This window comes from Microtus ochrogaster, linkage group LG9, assembly GCF_000317375.1.
Source record: "Microtus ochrogaster isolate Prairie Vole_2 linkage group LG9, MicOch1.0, whole genome shotgun sequence".
In the NCBI taxonomy this organism is placed as follows: Eukaryota; Metazoa; Chordata; class Mammalia; order Rodentia; family Cricetidae; genus Microtus; species Microtus ochrogaster.
In genome coordinates this window covers 20,022,430-20,047,110 of record NC_022034.1, presented here as the reverse complement: position 1 = coordinate 20,047,110, position 24,681 = coordinate 20,022,430, and the positions used below count along the sequence as shown (strand labels likewise).

General features: G+C 33.5%; 1 protein-coding gene across 6 annotated transcripts in view; it reads right to left on the bottom strand.

Annotated features, from left to right (window-relative positions):
- Positions 1-24,681, bottom strand: part of Grik2 (glutamate ionotropic receptor kainate type subunit 2) — a 588,331-nt gene that overhangs the window by 252,683 nt on the left and 310,967 nt on the right. For all 6 annotated transcript variants that reach the window (XM_026787407.1, XM_005363515.2, XM_005363512.2 and 3 more), the window contains exon 8: positions 598-741. In XM_026787407.1, coding sequence (XP_026643208.1) covers positions 598-741 — 144 coding nt within the window. The remainder of the gene's footprint in view (positions 1-597; positions 742-24,681) is intronic.

Genomic DNA, 24,681 nt, shown 5'->3' with positions numbered 1-24,681 from the left:
ACTTTTATGTATGCCCAATGACATTCATATTAAAAATACACTTAATATTTTACTATCTAAATTACAGTTCTTTAGAAAACAAATAAATAAATACCTAAATAAAAATTCAGAGAGATAGATTTTCAAAAATAAGCTTAACATCATCAATTAAGTTTTCAATGGGTCATAGGTTTCATATGATTAGGTCATCATAAACATGCTGATGGCTACTGCATAGATTCGTTTGTAAAATAAAACTTTTTAATTGTTCAGCCTCAATATAAGGGATTTTGCCTTGTCTCATCTTATCTTGTTTTGTCCTCTTTAGCTGTTGACTTGTAGAGGTCTGTTCTTTTCTGAAGAGGAAACAGGGAGTGGATCTGGGAAGATGGGATGTGGAGGGCACAGGTAAGAGGAGTGGATGGAAGGGAAACTGTGGTTGGTATGTGTTGTGTAAGAGAATAATACATTTTCAGTTAAAATTAGAAAGAAAAAGATAATTTTACTGGCTAAGTGGAAAAAAGAATGTTTTAGATTTTTGTTTGTTTTATTTTGTTTTAATAAAATGCTAGAAGAACTACCTGCATCGAGTTCATTTGCAATCCTTTCTTTACTTACCTCTTTAATTAGGCTCATGAAGCGTGTCCCAAATCTCCAGGGTTTGTGTCGATTACACTGCAAGGAGCTGACTGTCATCTGTGGAAACTGTTGGACGGCCACGGACACAACATGCACTGCATCATACATCAGAGCCGCATCTGTCTGAAAGCCCAGAGACAGGACATCCATGTTCACAAAAATATGCAACAGGGCAGGCAGTATCATGAGAAGAATGGGGAAAGGAAAACACAAATTTCCAATGTTTCTGAATTTTACTGAAAAATAATTTACTCTGCATTCTGTGGTTCTTTCAGTGAAGACAATATGATGGCATTACTACAACTCATTAAGAACAGCTGATCCATCTGGCCTTTTATTTTTTTAGAAGGCAATAGCCCATTTATACAGTGCCCCGATACTCTTTTTGTACCAGAAATATAAGAAGACACTGTTTATTTCTCTTCTCAATCTCCTGCCGTCTACCTTACTCTGCCTCACTACACATACAATTGGAAGAAATTGTGACATTTAGGATGATTATGTAGCTTACATATCCATAAAAGAAAGTAAACAGTTCCCCTATCCAGGAGGAAGAAAAGAGATTTTAAAGAGGGTTACTCAAAAAGCTTAAAGATGTAAGCTCAGATTTTGTCTCCAGCTCTATTTACAAATATCCGTTCTCAATCATGATGCATCACAGACTGCTCAGAGTAAGTGTTAATCCCTTTTCAAAAATCTAAGCCTAATCTCCTCTGCTGTTTTCTTCACTCAAAATTTCCATATCAATAAGAGTTCATTTGGCTTCTCAAGTAAAATGAATATGAATTCTACTGTTCCGCACCTGCTCAAGTAGCCAGCCACCTTTTGACTTAGTGATAAAAAAAAAATAATGGTTATAACATATAACAAACAAGAGGTTCAGTGACTGTCAAGAGATGTTAAGAAGACCCTTTCCCCAAGTTTTTGGGACCCATGCCAGATTTCATACCTACAAGAGAGGGTCACACTGGCAGAGATGGTAGCAGTGAACTTTAAGCCATCTGCTTGGCATGCTTTACAATAAAATCAAGTATTTCCCTTTCTCATTCACACAATTAGTGGGCTGTGAAATTAATTCCAAATTGAATAGGAACCCTGTAGATCATACTGTGTGCTACAATACAAGACAAAATGAGGAGACTATTTTTCCATTCAAATGTATACTAAGAGCTTTACCACAAGAAGTGGAAGGATGCTAAACAGCACACTGTAATGAAAGTATATAGCAGTAGTCATTTTGTCCTTTATAGTTACAAACTTCCTTTTTTAAATAATAGATGGCTAATTTCATATATTCTACTAATGGCATTGTGGTACCTAGAGGAGAGAATTTGATACAGAAATCCAATATAAAACATACAATTGTACTACTTGGTTTGGATCTATGTTAACAACTGAAGAATGTATCTGATATATCACACATCTAGTCCTAAAGTACTTACCAAATTTGAAAAATGTATTTTTTTTCTAAAATGCAATGAAATTTTATACCATATACCTGTCTGAGAAAGGTAGGAAGAGATGAAATCTTTCAGGTATTATGAACAGGCTAGTTTCACATATTACCACAGACAAAACACCTTAAAGCATTCATTCTCTCTCTAAATGCAAATTCCATTTCCTTGTGTGATGGTCAGTCTTGTCAACATGACTGCATTAGAGTCATCTAGGAGGCAAGCCTCTGGAAGGAGGCGGTTTCTTAAGATGCTTAACTGAAGAACAAGGAACTAACATGAATAGGTGGTTCAAAAAAGACAAGAGAGAGGACCATATACCTCTCTTGTATCCTTCTTGCAGACACAACCAGCTGTCTCACACCCCTGCTACCAGTCCAGCCATGAGACTTAACCCTGTAACTGTGAACCAAAAATACTGATCCCTCTTTAAGTAGCTTTTATCAAGAATTTTTTGGAACAATAGAAAAAAGAAACTATTATATCAAAGTCTGGCTTATGACAAATAAGAAAAAAGTATTAACATTAACTTTAAAGGTATCTTAAAAGTTAGAAGTTTATTAATTATCTTTTTGGGCTCTAATATAATAAAACCAGAAGTGAGTAACAACAAAGTCTTAGGAAACCAAACAAATATGGGAGAAATAACTCATTCCTGAACAAACAGTGAATTACAATAGATATAAAGAGCATAAAAAATACCTTAAAATAAATACAAACAGAGACATAAAATAAAAAAAAATCTATTGAGTAGTAAAAAGAGCATTTATGGCAATCAGTATCTATATTCAAAAACCATAAAGAATTTGCATAAATAATCAAGTGCTGTACCTCAAGGAAATGAAAACACAATAACCAAACAAATTTCAAACTAACAGGAAGAAAGACATAATAAATAATCAGAGTGGAAATAAGAAAAACATAGTCCTAGAAATGAAAATTGACGCTTAGAATTGCTGTTTCTAGAAAATACTGTCCACTACATGGACCCAAAAGCCAATAAACGCTATGATAGGCTAGCATCTCTTCCTTCATTTTGTCTCTGTTTCAATTACCTTGCATGTTGCATGATAATTACTTGAAGAATATCTGACTACAAAAAACATACCTTGTGTCCCTTTGGGTCTGAAAGCACAATAACAAGAGCTACATTCTTCAGTTCTAATCATCTTGGGTTTCATGAACTGAAACCAAAGCCTCAAAGGACCAATGATCCCCTAAATGAGAACAAATGTCTGTGATAGCAAGCTGTAGTCTGGAGCACAAGTAACCAAAAATGGCACCAATGACAACTTCTTCAGATCATCTCACAGAAAGAAAATTTCTATGAATTCCAGATCAGCCTGTATTACGGGATAAGTTCCAAGGCAGCTAAGGCAATGAGAAAACCTGTCTTAGTAAACAAACAAATGACAATAACAACAATGAAATTGAGGCAGTCATTTTTTAAGAGGTGTATTTATTTAAAATAATTTTTAAAAGCTTTAATTTCATAAGTTTTGGCTGTGTGTGTTTGTGTTCACATTACTACTCTTGGTCTGGACTGAAACACTAAAATTCATTCAATATTCTTCATGCTATACTTACATTTCTCTCTTATACTTAGCTTAGTTTCTAAATGACAGGCACTTCTGGACAATCACAACACCAACTTCACATATGCTGCCTTGCATATAGTAAGTATATAATAGCATCTTTAAGAATAAATGTAAAAGTTTTGCCAAAAAAGTTTGCTTTTATAGTAGAAGAAATAGGTGTTGGGACACTCTGAATAACAAGCACACTTTGCCATCTCCTTAGAATGTGTTGCCTCCCAAGGGTACCTTGAACCAAATCTGCCAGCAGCTCCAGCCTGGGAGGAATATGTGTGCAACCTCTGTCCCGATTCCAAATGAATTTATAGTAACAATTCTGTGAACACATTTATCTTTCCATTAAATAAATACAGGCAGGTCCCCTCTGAGATCTGAAGCTAGCTGGCAGGTGGCTGATCCATTCTGGAACTCCTACGTTTCAGATTTTGCTCATTTCTGAAATCCCATCTGAGTTTCAATGCAAAGCACAAAGAGCTGCCTCCTCCAGTAAGTGGAAAATAAGTCTATGGATTCTGACTCTTTCATTGACTTGGCGTCTTAACTGAAACAAATAATCAAAATTTAAAGTAATTCTATTTTTTCTGTTTTTTTTTCTTAGAAATTAAAAAACAAAAAGATTTTCCAAAGCACTGCTTTAATGGGAGAACAATTATCTCTTTTAAAACTAGTTGAAAAGTAATTGCAAGTATTGATGGTTCAATTAGAAGAGATGGATATTAAGTGTGATGGGGAAAGAGGAGAATATTGGCCTTGGGTGCTCCTGGGCACAGTCAGCAGAATTTGAAACAGGACTGAGAAATATGCACCTCTCTGACAACAGAAGGGTGCACACAGGAAGGGCAAGCCGGTGTTCTCAGCTGGCACACTGCGCCCAGCTCCCTGTCCTTCACAATGCAAGTACATGATGCCTGCTAACCGCAGTAAGTGAATGAGGGAGAACTGCCCTCGGAACCAATCAGGAACCAATTGTGAGACAATTCTCCCAGTAACTAACTCTGCAGCTGCCATTGTGTGTGCTCTGCTGCCAGCTCTTTGTCCCACTCTGAAAAGAGTTCTTTACCAGCAGCTGCATGGACCACACGGGCTGCATGAGGTAATACATTAAAGCACTTTTCCCTAGTTCCTGGCAAATGGCATACAGCAGGTGTCGTCGGATACTGTTGTTGATCATCAGAAAACTGGTAATCACTTCATGGTTGACACTGGGCCAAATCAGGATCCTTTTTAGAAAGTGCAATGTTGCAACTCTCCTGAACATACCTTTGTCCTAAATGGGGTATAGGTCTATCCTGCTCAAGAAAACATATCAGGGTCTGGAAAAGGAGGCCAAGCAGGATCATTTTCATAGAAACTTTATCTCTATAAAATGAAGTATGTTCCTGATTCAATGGAAATTAGAGCAAAAAATTCTCAAAATGCAATTTATTGACAAATTTAGAAGTTAAGAATAAAGATACACAGTAAACTATTATACTGCCGGTTATACATATATATTAATGTATATACTAATGGACCACTGTTGGGCAGATGACTTCATACCAGAAATGTGACGCTAGGCAAGTATTACTCATTATATTGTTGTCGGGTAGGGACTTGATTAGGTTGAGTCAGGGTGTCTCTTCGGTTTCATTTTCTTTCGTTATGATAAAATAATGTGAGAAAAAGCAATTTAGTAATGAAAGGGCTTATTCATGTTTGAATGTCAGGTGCATCTGTGTTTGCAGTAAAGCCACATGTGTAGATGGTTGAGACCTTTGGTCACACCATATCTATTGTCCCATATCTATTTAATAATCTTTCATATACACATTTCATAAATTGGAAATTGGGAAAGGTAAGGTTCTTTTTTCTTCTTCTTCCATGTCTGTACACATATTCGTCTTTCAACAACAAAACGTCCTTTGTGTTGCGGGTTTCTTATTTTTTTTAAAACTATTAAACTTCTTACCCACATTAAGACTCTCTTAGCACCCGATACTAAAAAAAGAAATAAAGGTAGTATCTGTTGTCTACTAGCTCTTTCCTAGTATTCCAGTATTTTATAACCTCTTTTACAGTTTATGTCTATGCTTCCTGTTTTCTATCTAACCAATGAGATCTCTGTATTGCAGATATGTGAGATTAAAAGATATCCCTCCAGTAATTATAGGAAAATAACTTTGAAATAAATATATATACTTTGTCTTTACTCCTACAGCATTTGGTATCCATGAGGCCTAAAACAGACAAGAGACAAGACAATAAACCATAAAAGTGAAAAGAGGGAAACAATAGAATTGATTTACTTACATGGCCTTACTGATTATTTAAAAAGGAAAATTCACATTCAGCCAAGATATGAAAATCATGTAGAAAGAATAGGCCTTCATGTCAGTACTTGTTGAGCTCCCTGTGAGAAACTATCTAAACCTAAATTATTGCTTTGAGTAACTAACAACTGATCCATTTCCATGGTGTTCCTCTGAATTCATGAATTTGAGTAATTATCTGTCAACCAATGGTTTTTTATTCAAAGTTAAGTCTAGTAAATACATTGATTACTAACTAGCTTGTTCTGAGTAAGTGAGGTAAATATGATTTCTACTCATTGAACAAGGATATAATATATAAATATATACAGTAGAATGACAATGATGATGGTGATGGTGATGATGATGAAGTTGAAGTTTTCAATCTTCCTAAAACATGTGCTGAATACCACTACCCTTAACAAGATACAATATAATTCTGGAATCAGCATTACATTACTTTAGATAGCTTTTAGAGTTTTGTAAGTAATGGAATACAATGTACTTGGTGGTTTAATCATCAACATTTTGAAGGTGGCCCTTTTGAATTCTTTCTAAGAGTTATTATGAATATTGTCAATGTACTTTACCTGATATAGTTTTAAATGCACCATATTGAAGCAGAAGGTCCTATCTATTGTTTGTTTTTACCATAATTTCAAAATACCTTTAAACATTTATAAACCAATTCCAAGCTATTTAGATGGTTTTCAAATAACATGAGGAAAACTCTTCACTTTTAAGATATATCTGATTAAGTGGCAGCTGTGAAGTAGGTTAAAATGCTACCAGATTTTCAATTAAAAGTTCCATTAAACTAATGTAATCATTCCTGGCTAATTAAATTCTCCCACTAAAATCAGTCTTTTGTGGTATCTTTTTCTGTTTTAAAATGTCCCATGAAGCTCCTACCAGTGTCCCTGAACCATACTATATCGATGGGATTGTTAATAAACTCTACACTAGTCTTAATAATTTAGATCCTGTTAAATCTTGTCTGTTTTCTACTACATTTGGAACTGCTATTGATCTAGAAAAGAGTCATTATCAAGAAGAAGTATTCTTGGGACTACCTGCTGATTTCCAATTCAATTATCTTTGTTTGCAGTTCAAATTAGCTTCTTACATTTAAAAATGCAAATTCATCAATATTGTTTATATTTAACGTTTTCAGTATGATAAATAAAAATGGATTTTTCTGGTTTTAATATGTTGTAATAGGAGCAGCGGGGCTGCATCCCCAGCACCCTGGCCGCCTGGCTAGCTTATGCCCGGAAATAATTACATGGACACTGTATTCTTTTAAACACTGCTTGGCCCATTAACTCTAGCCCTTACAGGCTAATTCTCATATCCCGATCAACCCGTCTCTAATAATCTTTGTAGCATCAGTCTTACCGGGAAAGATTCTAGCCTATGTCCATCCTGGGTCTGAGCTTCATGTGTCTGCCTCAAAGAGCAGAGCTATCGCGTCTGCCTGGGAGAGGGGAACATGGCGTCTCTGAGCTCACTTCCTCTTCCTCCCAGCAGTCTGTTCTGTTTATTCCTCCCACCTATGTTTTAACCTATGGGGCCAAGCAGTTTCTTTATTACTTAACCAATGACCTTCCTCCATCATTAATAGATTGTGATTCTTTATAAACTGAGTTCTGGGCATATTCAACAACCAAAATAAAATTGTCATATGAGTGTATATTATTAAAAATTTATGAAAGTACTAATCACAAATATTTACCAAAATGATAGTTTATCCATAGCAAAAGTAAAATTATGCAAATAATTTTAGGTAAAAAATTATTCAGAGAATAAGTTTCTGAAAAAAAATATATGTAAAATATGATACTAATATGCATGTTTTCTTATTGTATGTTTATTACTTTGTTATTTCTCTCTATGGTAATTTCTCAGAATACATTAAAAAGTAAAAATTTCATGATCACCTTATGGATTAAAGACTACTACTAAATCTTTTACTGTTTGTTATCTTTTTCATAGTTCAAAAACAGTGTTATTCTGCAAATAATTCTTGCCAGATAGTCAAATATTCATCAGTAGATTACAATTATGAAAATTATTTACAGAAAGCAAAAAGTATGCTTATAATGAATAATATCAGCATAAAATAATAGAGTAGTATTTAAAAGAAAAATGCTGACTAGGATATACCACAATGGTTAAGAAATTGCGTAGTATTTGTGAGGCCTTTAATCAGTTCCTAATTTGGAAATATATTGATTAAATATTGTTTTAATGCCACACAAAAATGTCCTGGGCTTGCTTATTCTGAGGTTTCTTCAATACTTTACTAAATTTAATTTAAAATTTCTTGACATTTCTCCATTGTCTCTATGACCTTTTTTGAATGCTTGATTCACTCTACAATACCATCAATAATGCACTATATAATAAAACAGAGATACAAAAGATGACTTGAGCGTATAATTTCAACAAACTATTTTTCATATAATACCACATGCATATTAGAATGGGAATATTTAGTTTTATTTAAATTAATACATATCAGAGATGAAGAATATTTTTCTATTAACACCAATAACTTCAGAAAGTAATAGCATTAAGAACTAAAAAGCCCAAGACAGAAAAAATGCAAAGTTAGGTAAAATGTCAAACCATAATTCTAATATTAATAAAGATTGCATTACTTCATATATTGTAGTCTATTATCTTAGTGATCTTAAAGCAAATGAGAAAAACTTTTCATACTTTATAAGATTAAGATACCATAATTTTTATTCAGTATGTTTTGAGAAATACATTAAAAAGGTAATAATCAATTAAGGTGTGTTAAATAACTCTTGATATTTACTCACTATATTTTTATGCTTGCTGAGAAAATAATAAACTAGAAACCCAAACAGAAAAGACATTCATTACCACTATTTTTGTCCAGTATCTTATGCCACTGAGAAAATTAACTTGAAGTAAACAAGGAACAGGGGCAATGACACTTGGGAGAATAGTGAATAATGCGATACCTTTCAATTAATTGTTTTTTAATGGAACAGCAACAATCAAAGAAGGAGTGATATATAAGCTAATTCTAAGGAGAACCATAAGTAATAGTATATAGAGAATTGATCCAAGACAATAGAAAAAAAGCTATTAGTGGTGTGAGAATCCCCACTCCCCCCACAAAAGCAAGGGCATATTTTAAAAAGATCGGAATAAAACAGATAACTTCATAAAATGTGCTTGTAATTGAAACAAAGAAATTTGACAACTTTATTTTTAAATAATTCAAAAATTATTCAGAATTTCTGCAACTTTATCCAGCCAATGAACTTCAGAGTCTTAGAGAACCGTCCTCCAAACATGTGCACCAACTGATATTATGATGTGATGAATGAAGTGACCTTTGGAACACTTCCAGAGTATCATGACTCAGGTTACAGTCCTTCATCTTCACTTCCTTCCCATAAATACCTTGATTTCTCTTTCCCAAAGCTATTTTCCAATGTTCTCTCCTTCTTCCAACCATTTAACTTGACTCATTTGATAAACATTAATTCTCCTGCATTTTGAATAATAAACTGCTGAAAATATGACAGCCATCCTATGTTAATTCTTGACTAAAATTAAATACATTTTTTACTTAAGGAAAAGGTTGTGTTTATCTTTCATGCAAAGGAACATAAAGTTTATCTTTAGTTCTTTGTATTTTTGAAATTAGTTAACCAGAAAGAGTACCCATGATAAAAAAATAATGAAATTTACTGTGAAAATAATAAGCATAGAAAATGTAATATTAGCTTAATGTCAGGTAAGGTTTTAGCTATGTAGCCTGGAAGATAATATACTTTTAAATCAGGAAATACAGATATAAATATTTCACAATGAAAAGTTCATTCATTGTAATATTGCTTCCTATAGCATTTACTTCTTTGAACTATTATGACCTACATTTTAAGCATTATTAATTTAATTTTTTGAATAAATGAAATAATGAAATGTGGATCATGAAAATACAAGAGTCAAACCAATGTTGATCCCAGGCCTACTGATTTCCAAGATCCTATTCATCTGTTTGTTTTCCTGCTAATGCAGGATGATACAGCAAAACGCATCAATGCTCTGTATCTATGAAACATTATGCCTAAAATATCAAATAGGCATCTAGTTTAGAGACTAACTTTTCTAATGTTAATAATATAATGTGATTTATGAAACAAACTTATTTAACATAGCTATCATTATGTTACCTCACTTTTGGGATAAGAGACAAGAGGTAACCCATAACATTTCTAGATGAGAGAAAGCAACATTCTCCCCAGACACAGCTGAATTATGATATACTGGTGTCCATAATCAGGAGAATACTATGTTTAATAATAAACATAATATTCTATGATATACTATGAAAAAAGGTGAGAATACTATGCTATAGAATATTCTAGATATATGCGCCAGGTATCAATTGAAGCATTATGGTGTAACTTGGAACACAGTTTATAGAAACAAGAGTAAGTATATGTGTGCATTACAATGTGGCTTGTGGGCTTTCCAAAGTAAAACAATATCCTAAATGTTCCTGAGTAAGATTGAACATATTACATTTATAATTAAACATTGTAACATTATTACAACTGTTATCTTGAGCTATGCTTACAGATATGAAAGGATAGTTACAACTCTCTCTAATATGTTATTAATATTAAAAATGTATTAATAATTAATTAATATATAATTAATTATACCCAGGAAATATTTTAAAGCATGTAGTCAATGCTTCTAATTTTGTTTAAAATTACAGTCAACATCATTGATTTTTGAAGACACATAAAACATCCTACAATCATTTTTATTCCATTAATTAAAAAGAAAGACAAAATATAACTTCAAAATAAATTTAAAAATGTATTTAAAATAGACCATTTATTATATTTAATAACTAAATTGAGTTTATTAATTCTGCAAAGGTACATTATGCTTGAAATGAAATGTAATTTAAGACAACAAACTAATTAATATATTTGTATCCATGTATCATTATAAATACACAAGAGAGAGACTATGATAAATCCAAAATATCCGCAAGATTATTGGTATATAAATTTTAAAGTTTATCTTTATGTTTATATAAAAACATTTTTCCTATAAAAATTCAGAATTTATGGGTAAAATGGAAATAAAAATATATTTTAAAATAAGCTGTTTCTTCTGAATTCTAGAAAGTATTTGCAGTTTGTCTTTGTTACTTTCAATTTCTTGGTTAAATTATGTATGTAAACTGAACCTGAAATGAGTTAATTCCAAGACTGTCAAGTTATGTTAAAAACAAACTATTTAGGTAACATATAAGTCTAATGGTAGATCCATGGACAGGCACAGACAACTAGCTATGGCATCTCCTGTCGCAGGAGATGAAATTATTTTACACATATGAGCAGCAAATGGAGTTATTTATAAATATCTTAAAGCTTTTCCAAAGCATTGTTCAGTTAATTAACAAGGTATCTTATTTCCTGCAAATGAGCACATGAGATACTAAATAAAATTGAAGCATCATTTGCTGAGACTAGGGCTCCTTTGGAAGCCTGCTAAGACATTTCTACTTTTCTGGAGATGACTTGTCTGTAGGTGACTCAAATCTAGATAGCAATACTTGCATTAGACACTTTGTCTTGAAGGTATATTCTAGTTTCCTAAGGTGGTTTGACAACTATATATGACCTCTCAATGTTCAAAACAAATGTACTTATTTATAAATTTATTCATAATCAACTTTAGCATTAAAAATTGATTTGTACCTGGCATGGCTGATATTATTCTCCCAGTAGGAGAATGTTCATTTATACAGTACATGACTTTGAGGCCTAAAATCTTCATGGCACCTTTTGATGTGTTAATTTTAGATTTTCAACTACAAACTCCTTCTAAAGTATTAAAATCATGGCCACTCACAAGTCTTCCCAGCCCTCAGGAAGCAGAAGCAAGTAGATTGTCATGAGTTCAAGACTAGCCTCTTTTCCATAGTGAATTTCAGATCAGCTAGGGTTGCATAGTGAGACTCTATCTTAAAAGTTTATCTGAATTCATAATTATTGGTAAGATAAACTTAATAATATTCTCATCCATTGTTTGTTAAGGCTGATTTGTTTTAATTGTTCTAAAACAAGAGGCTTAATGTGCATGGTATTTATGATAAACATAGAAGGATGTGTATATAAAATATATGAATTGAATATGATTCTAGTTTGTTAATTGTCTCAAAATAAATGTGACCTCCATAAATAAGATCTCTTAAATTATATTAGATTGATAATCCCAGGTACAATGCACAGCAGTCAGAAAACAGCTGAATGACCTAACTCCCAGCTGAGTTGCCCCAATACCCAGACCTGGATGGGCAGGGCACATCCCTTGCACCCCTCTCCCATCTGAGTACCAACACTACTGCTGGGTCCTGTTTCTCACACTGGAGTCCTCACCAGTCCATTAAGGAGTGCATGAGTGACTTGCCTGCCAGCTGGACTACCACCACCCCCTGTATTCCATTCTCCCAAGACCCACTCTTACCACTTACTCCTTCCCATCTCATCCTGCTCTCCTGGGCAACCTTTCCCAACAACTGTTACAGACTCCATAGACTCAGGTATATTGCAAATCAGCCTGATAAAGAGGTGGGTGACTTGCCTCCCAGTTGAGCTGCCTACTACCCAGATGCTGAATCCCACAGCACATCCCATGGTCCTCCCACTTTCAAATCACCCAAGTAGCTTTATAGGAGGCCAGCCAGGTTCTAGGAATCACAGGAAAACTCCAACTAAAGGATGTTAAATACATCCACAAAAACACAGGCAATATATATTCTCACGCTAGCAACACCCAAAGAAGGAAAACACACACACAAACACACACACACACACACACACACACACACACACACACACACACACAACCCACCACCACCACCACCAAGAAAAATAACAGGGATTAACAATCACTGCTCATTTATATCTCTCAATAACAATTCTCCAATATAAGATACAGGCTAACAAAATGGACACAAGAGCAGTATCCATCCTTCTTTTGCGTACAAGAAACATGCCTCAACATTAAAGACAGACATTACCTCAGAGGAAAGGGCTGGAGAAAGATTTTCCAATCAAATGGACCTAAGAAGCAAGCTGGTGTAGCTATCTTAATACCTAGCAAAATAGGCATTAAAGCAACATTAGTCAAAAGAGATTGAGAAAGATATTTTATATTCAATTCATTAAAGAAAAATTCACCAATGTGATGTCTTTATTCTGAACATCTATGCACCAAATACAAAGCCACCAATGTACTCCAAAAGCCTGTACTCTACAAAATTGGAAAATTTAAAAGCAATAAACAAATGAACAACTAACCTGGATTCATAGGATCTCACAGAGTGTGAACCAAAAACCAGGGAGCCTACCTTGAACCTACCTAAACCCAGTACAATTGTGACGTTGTGTGACCTTGTCTGCTTGTAGGACTCCTAACAGTGGGAGGAGCAACTGTCCCTAATGCTTTGACTGGCTTTTGGGAATTGATTTCTTGTATTGGGCTGCCCTGCCCAACCTTAATACAAGGGAAAGAGTTTAGACCTATGAAAATTTAATATGTCATGCTTATTAATATTCATAGGAGGCCTGCCCCATTCTTAACATAAATGGAACAGGAATGGATTTGGGTTGGGAACAGGAGATACGAGGGTAGAGTATGGGAGGAAAGGAGGGAGGAGAAACTGCAGTAGTATATAAGATAAATGAATGTAATTAAAATAGTAAAGAGAGAAAATAAATAAAATAAAATACAGTAAAACTTTAAAGGTCTGAGAGCTTTTTAATAAAATCTAAATATTTAAAATATTGTGTTATACTTTTAATATGATCAATGAATTCCTAATAAAAGTATTTTAAAATGTTTTAATCAAGAATTGTTTTCAATTTTTGTGATTTATCTTTTAATTGATGTTTTATATATTATAGTACAGTAATTTTAAGTGTTTGAAAATCGATCAATACTTAAATATCACTAACTGGTATCTTTAAATAAATGATTATGCCATATAACTTTTATTTTCCTCACTTTATGTCATTATTAGCAACATTCACCATGATGATTTGAAGCATCTCATGATGCTATCCCTGCAAACTAATGACAGTTTTTCTGCCAATATCTCCCTATATTTTTTCTCTTAAGTTATAGGATTTAGTAATCACTGTTCTGTCTGTAAGACCAAATTTTCTTATTTTTTTTAAATTGCACATATGTGTAATGCATGCAGTTTCTTTTTTATTAAACCTGGTTTTCACTGCTTCATATCTTTCTGTTCCATCCATGTTGACAAATATTATAAGACTACCTCATCTCTAAAGGCATGAACAGCATCTATTGTGTTTACATATTTCTTTATGCTTTCATATATTGTTGGTTGTTAATGTTAATTGAATATTTGACTATATAGGAAGCATATGAGAGCACAGACGTCTCTTTGATGTGTAGATTTCATATGTTTTGACTGTGCACATAGTAACAATATTGCTGAATCACTGGGAAAAATTGATTGTACTTGAATTAGATAAAACTAACCTAACATTTTGAAATTAAATCATTGGTTTCAGATACACAAAAGTTAGTATACCACAAAAATCAACCATCCATAGCACTTTTTGACAAATTCAGTTTCTAAAAAATATATAAGGAAATGCAAACATACATTTGATTTCTAAATAAAGAGTTACATACCAGTATGCATCTTGATTAATCCAATTTCAAGACAATACAGAGTTGAAAGAAACTAGAGTATAAGAGTAAGTTCTGCTTCATGGAGAAGGATAATATGGGGCTAATATTAGATGATAATGACTTTGTGTCATATATTTCTATTGAGCATGTCTGGTTTATGTTTCTGGGAGAGACAGATAAATATTAAATGAGAAAATTAATACATTAGGTCAGATAACTTTTGTGAACAGAAACATAAATGCAGTATGTAAATGAAACTCCAATTTGAAATAATTAAATCATTATACCCTCTTCATATAAATGTGTCTGTTATAAAAGCCCTATACAATGTGACCAATAAGCATTTGTATCTAGATAGTATTCCATTACCATATTCACAATAGCATTTAGATTCAAAAGGAAATAAGTACAAAAGACAAATAGTGCATATGCATTCAGCACCCAGCTGCTTTATATTAAGTACTGTGCTAATGCAGGAGACACAGACATAAGCAGAACAGACATAGCACATGGCCTTGTGAAGCTCATTGCTTAAAAAATGTTAAGTAATTCATTATTCAGGGAAAAGAAAGTATGCTGAATACTAAATAGAAAATCAGTAACAGATACTATAACAAGCATACACCAGAAACCTGAATGAATGTTGAAAGATACACAGAGGACAAAAAAGTGATAGTGACACTCAGGGAGAGGGAAGAAATGGAAGGGGAAGAATACATGAGCAATCAGATGCTGAAGACAGTCATACCATTTAAGATGAGGGCTCACAGTGATAATTTAGGATAATACTGAAAGAGTGAACAAAACCCATAAAAATGACAGCTTCATCTGATTTTATCTGGAGGTTAGGAAACCACTAAAGTATTGTCAAGGGAGATACGTTCAAATGTTTTTGAAAGTAAAGAAAATTAAAAATGCAAAATCAAAGGTGAAGGAAACTTCAATAACTTGTAAAATAATTCCGGGGAGATAAATGGTTAAATTCTAGACAGGTTTATGAAGGAAATGATGGTGAGGAGAGGGGAAACTCGATTAATGTTTTGATTTGTACTTATGGTCAGTAGTTTATAACATTCACAGAGATTAATTAAACTTGAATGATCAGAGTATCAGAGGTGTATCTTCACTGTTACTCTTATCTCCTCACTTCTAAAATTTTTCTTCTGTGATCAAAGATATACACAGTCATATGATTTTTGTTTTCTCTGCTTTAATGTCCAAATGTGACCAACTACTATATTCACATTTGTGGAAAGGGCATTTGCAAGTAAAACATAGTTACATTTAACTCCTCTCCAAAACTTTTCAAGTGGAGGTGCCTAGAAAGTAGATTAGGTGCTAATCATGTATTAATAGACAGAAAACACCTGAGGTAGAAACTTGGAAATCATAAGCTAGTACAGAACTCAACCACAGAGGCAAATAGTATATGGGAAATCATGTGGACCTGGAGAAAGAAATCTTATACAAAAGTGTCACTGATATAATAACTGATAAAAGACAGAGGGCATAAAATATGGTGGTGAAGACAGGAAATCAAGAGAAGCAGTTTTGGGAAAGCCAACTGTAGAGTCTAAAATTTGTATGCTTTTCTTAATATTGCTTCACCTACTCCAAGGCAAATATTTTTCTCCTCTACCAAATCAGACAACAAACTGTAAGTTGCTTTTAGGTTTAAATTTGTCAAGTATACAAACTCTGACTCTGTTTAAATTCTGAGAACAAAGTATGTGGCTTTTAAATTTACAGGGTCTGGTGAAAAATGAAAAGCCATGACTCCCAAGTCAAACATTACTAGTTAAAAGATCCCGAACAACTCTCCAGGTCACACATCCATGAAATAGCACTGGGAATAATTTCTTAAGTTTCAACCAAGCTTAGATGACTAAGACAAGAATGTTTTCATTGCACAGATTTGTCCTATTTTATTTGTCTGCATTCTAAAGATCTTTAGAGATTAAAAACAAACAAACAATAAAGAATACAAAACCCACAAGTTCATGTAGTTTCAATGTAACAGTTTCCTTGGAGATTAAATATTCCATTTTACAGGGAAGTTCTATAAGCATGGAGTTAAACAACTCAGAATGGCTTCAGGAAGTCCCTTCTGCCTGGAAGTGGTTAAAAACAATTGAGTCACTTGGAAGGGACATCCTTTCGCTGCCTGCAGGCTGTGCAGTGTGCTCCATGTGCCAGCTTTTGTTCACTGTCACCCATATCAGGTGAGCTTTAGTGATGCAGTTGGCTTTAACTCATTTCTGCTCCTGTAAGTAGCCCCTCAACCGTACACTTGGAAGTAACCCCAATAAAACGCATGGTTCACCAAACTGAACTTTGTTGGTATCCACTGTCGTGGACTCCCTACCTAGAATGCGTAGATGTGTAATGTCTCCTGAGGAACTTTATATTATAATGTCACTTAACATTCACAGAAGTAGATGTGGATAATGTCTTCAAAGATTGTTTTAATTTGTTGGGTAAATTTAATATGATAATTAGATGCTAATCTTCTTACATTAAGGAAAACTTGGAGAAGAAATGTCTATTTTCTAAGCTACATAAACTTTTATAGTGTACTCTATCTGCCAGTTAGTTGGTGTTGTTTTATCAGAAACTAACAAATAACAGAGAGTGAATAAATGAAGTCAATATTCTGTTTCTAGAAACTTCAGATACCAAGCCATTTTCAGGGCTGAGTGAATTAGGAAAATTACACAAGTTCAAAGCTTTTGTGTCAAGGGAATCACTGAGTTGTTAAAAACAAATCCTGCTACACCAGAGTTCTTACCACATTGTCAATGAATCAAAGCAATGGGGACAACGCCTGTGATTTCCTGCCAAGGCCCTAGATCAGTACATTGTCCTTTTGTCATCTCTTGCTATTCTGGAGGTTGCCTTTGATGTTCTTTGAAACATTATTTCATTTGTCCATGAACATCTCCAAGGAATGCCTGGCATGATGTTCCTGGCACGCAGCCCTAGAAGACAGGCCTGGGATCTCCACCACCCGCAGTTGAGGCTAACCAGTCTCATGCAACAGGATGTGAGATAAAAGCTAGCTCTTTAGAGCTAATAATTCAGGCAAAAAGAAGTTGTCCAACTGAACAATTCCATTTTCAAAAAATGATACAAAAATATTTTGATAACATTACAGTTTGATGTAACTTTAGATTATGTCTTGATTAGTTATCTAAATCTGACCCATCTGACAAACACCATTTTTGACTCAATGTTAACTAAAGAAAGAAAGCTATATTCTAATACCTTGAATTTGATCAAATGTCAAGCTCTGTTGGTTGAGTCATGTACATAATAACACAATTTTATACTAAAAGTCTTTTATAAAACCAAGCAAAGGAAGTCTTTCACATCACAGTGCATACCCAGGTCAGTAGCAAATAACATCTCAAGTTCATTTCCACACATTCTCAGGGGATAGGAAGATATATATTTTGAATAGGAGTATCATAACATGTTACATTTCTATTTTTACATTTGATTTTGCTGTAACAAAAACAGTGAAATATCATAGCCAGGAGTATTTTTTCTATGAGTTTGGAAACATGTGTATATTCTGAAAGTATAATTGAAAAATAGACAATTCACACTATTTGGCAGATTTTATAATCGGAAAGTAATATTGGAAAATGGTGTGAAGGTTCAGAATAATTAACAATAGAGGCAGACAAGTCTCCTGTCATGACCTCTCTGGAAAATAAAAAAGACTACACTTTGAATATATTTTTCTTCTCAACCCATTTCATTGTAGGCTTGTTGTAGTTGCCTCTAGAGAACCTGTTGTAACACAAATAGTTACTGGTTGAATATTAAAAGAAATGGAAGTTGAAATCACTGGAGTCTCATAGCCCTAAATGAACCAGTTTCTCTTTGTTTACATTTTCAGTGCTCAGCCAGAGACATTACCAAAACCATTGCCCAAGAATCTACACCTTGGCATCATTTCAAAGCCAAGGGATATAACACTGAAATTCTGAGAACATTCTCTGTGTAGATATGATTGACAGGACTAATATGTGGCCAGCAGGCCTCCATTCCTTAGTCATATCTTCTAAGTTGAGTCAGAAGCAAAGACTGAAACTGTGAGTTCCCAAATTACATGAATGTTTTTTTTCAGTGTTGTTCAGTTCTTCTACTGAAGTATGACTGAAGTCAACTATCAACACGTAGCTGACATTTAACTTCTGCTAAATCACATTTCAAGTGTCTATCATGAGATAGCTGTATTGATGATTTAAAACAAGTATGCTCCATTATAAGGTTAAAAAATTACTTTTGTTGAATTATACTAACATTTCCTCAATTTTACTCCATATATAGATATCTAAAAACAAAACAATACATAATGGAAACAGGACAGCTTATGTTAATGCTGTTATTCTTTGCTCTATAAACCTCATCTAATTGTTAATGAATTACATTTAGATAGCATGTATAGACATGCTAAAGTGGACATAGAAAACACTATGAGTAATACTCTAATATGTATATATTCAATACTTTCTTTATCCATTCTTCCATTGAAGGGCATCTAGGTTGTTTCCAGGTTCTGGCTATTACAAACAATGCTGCTATGAACATAGTTGAGCATATGCTTTTGTTGTATGATAGGGCCTCTCTTGGGTATATTCCCAAGAGTGGTATTGTTGGGTCCAGGGGTAGGTTGATCCCGATTTTCCTGAGAAACCGCCACACTGCTTTCCAGAGTGGTTGCACAAGTTTGCATTCCCACCAGCAATGCATGAGTGTACCCCTTTCTCCACAACCTCTCCAGCAAAGGCTAGCATTGGTGTTTTTTTTTTTATTTTAGCCATTCTGACAGGTGTAAGATGGTATCTTAAAGTTGTCTTGATTTGCATTTCCCTGATCACTAAGGAAGTTGAGCATGACCTTAAGTGTCTTTTGGCCGAGGACTACAGAGAACTCAAGAACAATGGCAATGGGTTTTTGATCCTACTGCACGTACTGGCTTTGGGGGAGCCTAGGCAGTTTGGATGCTCACCTTACTAAACCTGGATGGAGGTGGGCAGTCCTTGGACTTCCCATAGGTCAGGGAACCCTGATTGCTCTTCGAGCTGATGAGGGAGAGGGACTTGATCGGGGGAGGGGGAGGGAAATGGGAGGCGGTGGCGGGGAGGAGGCAGAAATCCTTAATAAATAAATAAATTAAAAAAAAAGAAAAGGCTATGAGACCTCTACACTATACTATACAAAGGGTAACTAAAGGATACTGAGACTGAATATATACATATATGAATATAACAACAATTAATGTAAAAAAACAGTAATTAAATTTAGTGAGGAGGGAGTAGATGGGAGTATAGGAAGGGAGGAAAGAGAAAGTAGAAATGCTGTAAGAATATATTATAATCTTAAAAAATACAGAGGTAATAAAAATCTTTCATATATGTATCATCATTATCATGATATTAAACAGGTAAGTTATTTTTGTTAACAATAAATTGTTGTAGGTATCCAAGTAGTGATTACTAAAAAATATAGCTCATTTTAATTAGACAGATCTTTGCTAGAATCATTGCTGGATGTTTAATTATTACAAATAAAAATTGAACTCTGAAATAAAATTCTATAAAATACTAACAACCATTGTTATTAAAAATTACTTGGTTTACACAGAACAAAATCCTTATGAGTATTTTAAGATCATATCTAAAACAACTAACTTGAAATTCTTTCTGTGTTAATCAACTATATATACTGTAGTGAAGTGGGACCACTCACAAACTCATTTTTTCCTAGCTATAAAACTAAAACAATTATCTCTGTCCTACTTCCTGCACCAACTTCTAACAGGAAGATAAAGTGTGTGTCATGAACTCTACTCACCCATACACTGCTATTGTTTTACTGTGCAAATAAAGATAATTTTAGCTTTTCATAGTTTGTTTTTTAAAATCAAAATGCTCTTTCAGCCCCCCCCCAAATAAATATTTTGCATATATATTTTTATAGATATGTCCTTCTCTTCAATAGCATATCAAATTATTAATCCTTTTTTAAATAATAAAAATTGGAGGGAAACACAAACTTAAAAATAAAAATATTACCCATTTCAAATAAAGTTTCAGTATAATCAGTTATTATAGTTGCCAATTTAAAAGCTCACAGAGTCTGAACCAACAACCAGGGAGCCTGCATGGGACTGATATAGCCCTTCTACGTATATATGACAGTTTTGTAGGTTGGTCTACTATAGGACTCCTAACCGTGGGAGTAGGATTGTCCCTGACACATTTTGGCTAGGTTTTGTGAACCTGTTCCTCATACTGGTTGCCTTGCACAGTCCTAATACAAAGAGTAGAGCTTGATCCTACTTCAACTTGAGATGCTATGCTTCATTGACACCAAGGGGAGGCCTGTACCTTTCTGAAGTGAAGTAGAGGAGTGAATTGAGGGAGTAGGTAGAGGGGAAGTAGAGGGGAGTGCATGGGAGAAGAGTGAAGGAGAAACTGGAGTTATGATGTAAAGTAAATAAACTTAGTTAATTAAAAAAATAAAAACAAAGATGTGTTTCATTTACCACTTTGTATGCATAATGAAATTGCTCCCTTATTGTCATGCATTATTTTGTGGGAAAAAAATGTTCAATTATTTCAAAGTATAAATAAAATACAAAGTTTAACATAGTTAATGAATTTACAGAAGAATATATGGACTACTTGAAAGAAAATGAATTAGATTTATATCTTTCAAGTTGTACAAAAATCAATTGAAAAATAAATCAAATACTGAGAATCAAAAATGATCGAAACAGTTGGTTTTCCAGTTGCGTAAAGCTAACATCATACAGACTGGCTCATTTGTATTTATACATTTATGACAAAGATATACAGAGAAAAACAACTAAAGAACCCCAAGTTCATTATCAATTTTCATAAAAATAACATAACACAGACTGAGTAGTTTGCATTTATATATTTAGGAGTGAGAAACAGAGAAAAAGTGAGGGGGGAGAGGTAAAAATATCCAGTTGATTATCCAGCACCATAAAATTAACATCATATAAACTGAGTAGTTTGTTCTTACATATTTAGGAGACAGAGAAAAAAAACAACAACTAAACAACCCCAGTTTGTTCCAGTTCCATAAAGCTAACATCATATAGATTGAGTATCTTGTATTTATAGATTTGGGAGAGAGAAAAACAACTAAAGAAGTAAGAACCCTGAATTTTAAAGAGAACAAGGGCATGTACATGATTGAAGGGGTTGAAGAGAATAAAGGAAAGAAAACAAGGAGAGGAAATGGTATAATTGTATTATAAATAAAATATTAAATATTTTTTTAAAAAATTGAAACTTATAGTAGCACAGAAGATACCCTTCAAGATGTTGTGGTTGGCAAGAATTTTTTTAAATAGAACATCAATAACACAGGAACTCAAGTAACAACAGGTGGGACTACATGAAAATGAACCTTCTATACAGCAAAAGAAATAGTAAGCAAAGTTAACAAACAGTCCACAGAATGGGAAAAATATTTTCAATTATACTCCAAAGAGCTAATATTCAAAATTTACAGAGAGCTGTAGAAATTAAATACCAAGGAAATAAAACTGCCAATCAACAAGTGGGCAAGCAGACTAAATATATGCTTCTCCAAAAATTAACTGAAATGACCAGTGTCTATTTTAAAAGTGAAATGACCAATGACTATCCCTATTAATCAGGAAAATTAAAATAAAAACGTACTTTGAGAGTATCATACTCTACTTGGAATGGGTATCATCAACAATCCTGGCCACAATAATGACAGAGCTATTTAGCTTTGAGTATATATGCACAGAGCAATGTCTCTAAAAAAATCAAGATATTTCCTTATTGTTGCTTTCATCACTACTGAAAAGATTTAGAATCAACCTAATTGTCTATCAACAGATAAACAAATAATGAAATTTTGATATTTGTATAGTATATGTTGATAGATACATATATGGTTTAGCTCTGGACCTGAAGTGAAAAAATGGAAAGAAAATGGATGAACTTAGAATGTATAACATTAAAAGAGGTCATACTAATCTAAGAAAGAAAAAAAGACATATTTACTTTGTCATGTGCAGAATGTAGCCCATAGTATACATATATGGAAGCAAATATGACTTTTGTGTATAAAAATTTAAAACTTAATTAAAAATAAAAAGATAAAAAGTCTAAATGTGTTAAATTGACTACCTGATGTGAAATGAAAAGTCAAATCATGCAATCACGTATTGTCATAAATTATATAACTGGGGAATAAGTCAAATCTCTCCAAATCTCAAAAAAATACAGGATTAAATATTTTAGTCATAATTTTCTTAAGATTTTAGTCAGATAATTTTATTGTTTTGCAATTAAACAAATAAAAACTTCATTTGTTTCTAGATTTTATTTTGTTTCCAAAAGGCTTTTGTATGTGTGATAATTATTTCCAAAGAATGAATTAAGAATAAACAGCTTTTAAAAAACAACTAATTCCTTACTTTATCAGGCAATAAAAGCTATTACCCCGGAAATAATTTCACTGAATTCTCACTTGGTCCTATATCACATACTCTATTTTTGCTGAGTGAAATTTAATAAATTTCTTAGCCCAGAATTAAATTTCACTGTTTTATGAACTGTTAAATTGTGTTGTACTCTTATCAGACCTAGTGTTTCATCTCTGAGACATATTTTCTTTTTACCCTGGAGCACAATTAAAGAGGCAATAAAAGTTTATTTTCACCACCAAATTATCTTCCATGTGGGAGCAATAGAATAGCACACCAGCAAGTCCTTCAGTTACCACAGTGTGCTCTTAATGTACTGGCTTTTTGGGATCCTATTTGGAGGCACACCTTCCTAAGCCTGGATGGAAGGGGGAGGGCCTTGGACTTCCAATAGGGCAGGATACTCTGCCCTCTCTTAGGACTGGAGGGGGAGAGAGAGGGGTGAGTAGGGGAGCAGGAGGGAAGTAGGAGAAGGGAAGGAAGTGGAAATTTTGAATGGTATTATTTATAAAGTAATAAAATTATTAGAAAAAATAAATGATTGTATAAATTTCACCTATAGGGAAAGATGAGTGATGGAAATGGGGCCCTTTTTTTGGGTCATTTTAAACTTTTTTTTTTTTTAAAATGATCTAATTTTATTTAAAGTAAAACTACCCCAAGAATAAATACATGTTCTAAGTTCTCTGGAGCATCTATTTTTCATATATATATACCAACCTCCATCTACACACACTGTGGAGAAGGCACTGGATAAATAATAATCCTCATGTCATATATTATGACTCAGAGAAGAGAAAATAGATAGGCAACTACACCACAGAAAATACATGTACATCTTCCCAGGAACTCCATAATATGCAAATTACATAGGGACATAGAAGCATACATATATGTTAAAAAAATAACACTAGCACTTTTAATTCATATGGAAATTATAAACAGATACGTTTTAAGAATGTGGGGTAAAAATGTTTTGGTACTATATACTTTTTCTTTTGGTAGCCAAGAAGTAGAGGAAGGAGGGATCTGTATTTGAGGCCAGGCTGGCTACATAATTGGGCCCTATTGTTTTCCATTTGCAGAAATCCACAGTAAATTTAATACCACACCTTGAAGAGTATGACTTCTTGCAATACTCTCTAGAATACCTTTCCCAGGTTTTAACAGGCACTACATAAGAAGTCAAGTCATAAAACAGGTAGGATGTCAGGATTCATTGGCAAAGGATAATGTGTGCTTTGAAAACTTCCTCACCCTCTCTGAATTCAGCACACTAACCAATGGCCAAGAAATGATTGCATTGTGTTTACTTCAACTTGATTTTATGAAAATAAGCAAAATTTAGTCCCTCACTGAAAACTAAAATGATATAATGAACACAGGGCACTGGTGATTTCAAACACACACACACAAATTATTATATATAATATACACAAATTATTATATACAATATATAATGTTATATACTATATACA